This window comes from Coregonus clupeaformis, chromosome 11 (genome assembly GCF_020615455.1).
Source record: "Coregonus clupeaformis isolate EN_2021a chromosome 11, ASM2061545v1, whole genome shotgun sequence".
Lineage (NCBI taxonomy): Eukaryota > Metazoa > Chordata > Actinopteri > Salmoniformes > Salmonidae > Coregonus > Coregonus clupeaformis.
The window spans coordinates 14,408,324-14,414,173 of NC_059202.1; the positions used below are offsets into that span (position 1 = coordinate 14,408,324).

A 5,850-nucleotide genomic window follows, 5' to 3' on the forward strand; every position below is an offset into this window, starting at 1 on the left:
AATAAACATGAATCATCTCAAAATATTTCCAGTAAATATTTAGGCCTTCAGTATTCATATCTGTCAATACAGACCCAATAATAAACATAATTTAATATTAGGCGAAGTGACGTTCTCCAATGACATCACACCAATCAATAACAGTGCGCACCTGTGGTTAGGATGCCCTTGGCAGTGCGCATTGGGAAAATAGCTATTCCGATCCAGGAGTAACCAGGAGTTTGAAATGTTCTTTAGACAGAGTTAAAGGGAAAATCCACTCAAAAACTATATTTTGGTATTTTATTTATTAGTCCACTGTTGATACAGTCCCATCAAGTTTTCAAGATATTGGACTTTCAAGAAGGAAAGTGTCACCGGTCGCATCCCCATAGTCTGGTGGCCTAATATACTTGTTTGTAAGTCAATTTCTCTTTTGTGCGAGGGCTTTTGCCTACTACTCAGTTATTGTAGAGTGGAGTGTACCTTTAGATGGAGCAGTGAGGGGAACGGCACCTCTGTACCTTCGGGCTCTGATCAGTCCCTACACCCAAACGAGGGCATTGCGTTCATCCACCTCTGGCCTGCTGGCTCCCCTTCCTCTGCGGAAGCATAGTTCCCGCTCAGCCCAGTCAAAACTGTTCGCTGCTCTGGCACCCCAATGGTGGAACAAGCTCCCTCACGACGCCAGGACAGCGGAGTCACTCACCACCTTCCGGAGACATTTGAAACCCCACCTCTTTAAGGAATACCTGGGATAGGATAAAGTAATCCTTCTACCCCCCAAAAAAAAAAAATTGTAAAGTGGTTATCCCACTGGCTATAGGGTGAATGCACCAATTTGTGAGTCGCTCTGGATAAGAGCGTCTGCTAAATGACGTAAATGTGCCCTTGAGCAAGGCACTTAACCCTAATTGCTCCTGTAAGTCGCTCTGGATAAGAGCGTCTGCTAAATGACTAAAATGTAAATGTAAATGAGTGTCTCCAGTTGGTTTTTAGCCTTCCCAGCTTTCTCTTTCCTTGTGGGTTGTAGTAGTCCAGTGATTGTCTTGTTATGCCCATTGTGTTTTTCCTGAGTATGTGTCTATTTTATTTGGCCACGATATCCTCAGTATGTAACGTAGGCAGTTGTCGATTAAGACTTTTTCAGGTTTCGCATCACATTTGTGTTGAAGATTTGGATCTTGGTGTTAGTGGAGAGCTGTGATGAGGCCTGGTTTCAGACCACCCCATATTGGCCCCTTCTATGTGACACATTGCGGCGTCCCTTCAAGATATGAAAGAACAGTATCCCTGATACATTAATACTTCCTTGGGTAGCCCAGGTAGAGTTTCCATCATTCTACATAGGGCCCACACAGATCAGATCTGTGAGGGGGAATCACAAAGTACCTAGTGGTAGGGGCTTGGAGTCTATTTGTAACTAGCTAATAGACGGCATCCATGGAGAATGTAATAGATAACAGCCAGAATCTCAATACAGTTTCTCAACTTGGTCAGTCAAATCCAAGACAAATTGATGTTTTCTACTTAGCTAGATGCTGCCATCTGTTGGCTGCAGTGAATGAACACACAAACAGCCTGGTGACTGACAGCCTGTTACATACTCTGAAGGGAGAATACATTATCCTACAGAATGTGACCCCCTATTTGGAGTGAAGGGGCATAGTATTACTTTTAGATGGAAAACAGTTTATGTTTTGAGGTGACCCTCAAACAGATGTAGCTCATTACATGGCAGCACTCAATGATTATTGATGCCAGATTCAGCTCAATGGGGCAAGGGTCACATACATTTGGTTAAGCTAATAAGACAACTGGTATCACACTTCAGTTTCTGAGGCCAAAAACCCTCCTTAACCTTAGTTCAGCCAAAAATATAACATTTAGTTTAGGATTAGTTTAAAAAAAGACATTTGATCGAATAGGATGAGACTTTGAAAAGTAAAGGCTTTGAAACCCGAAAGCAAATCTGAACAGATCATAAGGGGTGTTGACTTGATTTGATCTTGAAACATTTTCAATCAACTCTCTCCCCTTTTCTCCGCTGTCTGAAATCTGTGTAAAAGGTGCAGCTGACGAAACAACAATATGTTTGGACCGTTAAAAACAACATTTCTGAGAACTTCCACTCTTTCAATTGTTTCTCTTGAGATTGCATTAGGTATGATCCCACCATCTGTCTTTTGGTGTGGTTGCACAGAGTTACTAAGCTACTCCACTTGAACTTTGGCCATTAGAGAACTGAGCTTTTCCTAAGGAAACCCAGAGAGGAAAGTCAAAGGGACTATCCAAGCACTACTGTGGCTTTATACTGTACACTAATCAACCTACATAATGTCAATTTACCATTTAACACCATGCCTTTTGAGGTGTGACATGGTTTTTATAAGAACTGAGTGATCCGTGATCTCTATGGGTAAAGTATTGGAGATGTCCATGCTGCTCCACTGGCTCCTCTTCTTTTACTGTCCAAAATATAATTGTTTTTATGACAGAAAAGCTGATACTTCTCCCACCACAAGAGGGTACCTCTGGCATGAATTAAGACATGTTGCATTGTGTAGACCTATTAGACTTGTGTTTTAATTTCAAAGTGTCTAAAATACTGTGAGAATGTGATCTGTTTGTCTTCAAAGCAGCGTTGTGTTTTAGAGTTGCTCATCAAGTCTTGTTGTAACTGTTGTAATCCTTGTGTCAATAGCACAGTCATTATACATAGGCTACAGTAGAGAGGTGACCTGTATAGAAAATACTTATAGGAGGTTATTGAGTGATTTGAAATTATAGTGCATTGCATTCAAAATCACTAAAAGAGGATGACAAACAAACCTGTCGGATATTGTGATTTCAGTGTGTGGCTTTGCAACATCTTTACACTTAGGCTATTTTTACAGTGACTCAGTTCATTCGGAGCAATACTGTAAGTAGTATTGAGATGAAAGTGACACGTGTATGTGGATTTAACAAATATTCTCAGCAACATAAATGGACAAAGATTCACTTGACTCAATGACTAGGTATTGACGTCAATAATAAATCAAGTAAATATTTAAGTTTCTCAAGCAAGCAAGAGTTTCTTCCTGTAATTAATTGATGTAGACAGGTTAGACCCATATTCTATTCAACAAAAGTCAATGTTGTCCCAGCATTTCAAGCACTGCCAACCTAGGGTCACCAACAGGCCTCAGCCATAATCGTACAATTTCACCTTCTTTATATGAACAACCCAATGTTACGTTTCCTCTCTCATCTGCATAAATGGAAATCAAACAAACTAATTAAGATGTATTCCTTTGGTCAAATACATGTGTTCACTTTGAAAGTAGTCCAGTTGGTTTATCATGCTGGCCTTTCCCCCTGCTGTCGTGGCTTGGGTGTATCCATGGGAACGGGTGGCCAGGAGAGAGGGAGGTTCTTGTCCGAGCACTGAAGGGTGTGTGGAAGTCATCCTGGTCTCCTCCCCACCACCCGGCCATATTTAAACAGGCTGCAGCTCTCTGTCAGTCGCTTACAGAGGAGCTGGACTTAAAAAGAGAGATCCTGAGCCTGCTACTTATAGAGAGCCTCAGCTATTGCTTATAAGACCTTTACTACTACAATCATTGTCTATCTCACAAGCCTGTCTGTAAGGACACAGTGTTCGATTTACTCACATCTCATTCACACAAGGTAAGCTTAACTTCATAATTATGACTGTTGAAAATTATTTACCTTTTCTCAATGCTTTCAATATAAAGTTAGATTTGTGTTTATAAAAAGTATTTAACTTGTTTTAAAAAATATCATTTTTGATTGCCTGTGATTTGGATACATTTCTGTTATCTAATGAGAATTTACTTTTACTTTTGCAGTTTCCAAGCCCTGTCGGAGAACTAATGTGGGTGGTGGAGAAGATCCGTGTGTCCGCGGAGAGACCCAACCTGCCTCTCCCCTCAATGGAATACAGCTTCAGGATCGGAGACATATTTGGAGAGAAAGCTGACAAACACAAGAGACTTTCCCTGTTTCCTAACGTCATCACCCCAGACACTATCCCAGAGTTCTGCATCCCTCCTAAGATCCCACCCTTCCAGGATGTGAAGGGTAAAGAGCAGAGCCATCAGGCCCCCATCATCAGAGTGTCCCTGTGTGAGCGGGAGAGGGGGATCCCTAAGAGGGAGGCCCCAGCACGAGAGCTCATCAGCCCACACATCATCCAGGTGGAGAGTGTGGACGAGGGCCCCTATGACTGTAGTGATGAGGAGACCACCAACGCAGACCCTCAGAGCCAGGCAGCCCTCTCCCTGCCCCACATGGCCAAAGCCCAGACCTGCTACGGCTTCTGTACCCTGCTGGAGAGCCCCCACACCAGGAGGAAGGAGTCCCTGTTCCACAATGACCCTGGGTCCTGTGGCACACCGCTGCTTCTCCCCAGGAGCAGGTCCAACACCGTTCTGTCCTCCTCCCCTTCCTCCTTCAGTCTCCACACCCTGAGCTCCAGACTGTCCCCCAGAGGTTATACTCTCAACAGACAGGGCACACTGGACAGTGACACCACCTCGTCAGCTGAGTCATCCCCTTTCAGCTCCCCAATGCTGAGCAGGTCCCCACCCAAGTCTTCCCTCTTCAAAACATTGAGTCATGAAAGGCTTCTCTCCAGAAACATCAGGAAGACTGTGGTGTCCAGAAACAACTCCCTGTCGACAGACGAGGGCAGTTCCACGGACAATAGCCCCAATGTCATGAGGAGGGCGTCAGAGGGGCTGGTAGAGGGCCTTCCACCAAGCTTCGGTCTGGCCCCTCCTACCATCTTCCCCATAGACTTGGTTCTGCACAGAGAAAGGGTGATGAGGGAGAGCTTGGTCCCTATAGGGAAGGACGGCACCCTGCGCCTCTCTGCAGAGTACTGTCCTGATAACCAAAGGCTGCGGGTGCGGCTCATCAGTGCTGAAGGGCTATATACTTGTTCGGTGGACCCCAAGAGTATAAACTGCAGTTTCAGCCTCTCCCTGGTGCCTGGAAAGGTCCAGAAGCAGCGTAGCACAGTCATCAGGAAGTGTCGTAACCCCATCTTCAATGAGGACTTTTTCTTTGATGCCATCTCAGAGGAGCACCTCTGCCAACGCTCCCTGAGATTTAAAGTTGTCAATAAAATGTCCACTATGAAAAGAGACTATATTCTGGGGGATGTTGAACTTCCACTCACAAGCATTATCACTTTATAAGTTAAATCATTGACTTGAATTGTATTTATTTTCACTTTATACTGTGAGTAGAGATTTTATACTGTATCTATTAAACCATTAAAAAATATATATGTTTCCTTGTATTTTTTCTCTGAAAGGGCAGTCTTGGAGTACATCTGTTGCAAGCAATAATGTGTTTCATATGGCAACTGAATATTGAAAGGCCCATGTCTTCCTTATAGCAGAGTTCATATCACATACTACACAATAACCAATATCTTGTAGGCCTATACATTTTTTTGCATACTGGCAATAATCACTCTAGGTCCCTCCTACTATCCATCCTCATTCAGAAACATGGATGACTATCTCTTTTTGTCTGGACTTAGCTTGCACTCCCAGTGAACCTCTCAGTCAGCAGGGAAAGGTGTAAACATGGCCGTCTCATGTGCCAATGTGAGAGACTCGCTTTCTCTTTTTTCCTCTAAGCCTGTAGTTTCCTACTGACCTTTGCATGGATTAGAATATCAGTGGCAACCAGGAACCTTGTTGGGCAGTGCTAATGACCAGTTCTGAAAAGGCATATCCACTTACCTTGTTTAAACCCCATTTATCGGAAAGCTATGCGTTAATCAGAAAATTAAAAACAGAAAATGCCACCCAACTTTTAATTGAGATGCTGCCCCCTTTTTATTAATCATGT

At 43.4% G+C, this 5,850-nt stretch overlaps 1 protein-coding gene across 1 annotated transcript; it reads left to right on the top strand.

The window, feature by feature from the left end:
• The first annotated feature begins 3,522 nt into the window (after positions 1–3,522).
• LOC121577269 (C2 calcium-dependent domain-containing protein 4C-like) lies at positions 3,523–5,227 on the top strand. The gene is made up of 2 exons (XM_041891033.1): positions 3,523–3,651; positions 3,834–5,227. Exon 2 carries the CDS (start codon positions 3,858–3,860, stop codon positions 5,184–5,186), a length of 1,329 nt encoding a protein of 442 aa, XP_041746967.1. The 5' UTR covers positions 3,523–3,651; positions 3,834–3,857; the 3' UTR covers positions 5,187–5,227.
• Positions 5,228–5,850: the final 623 nt, after the last annotated feature.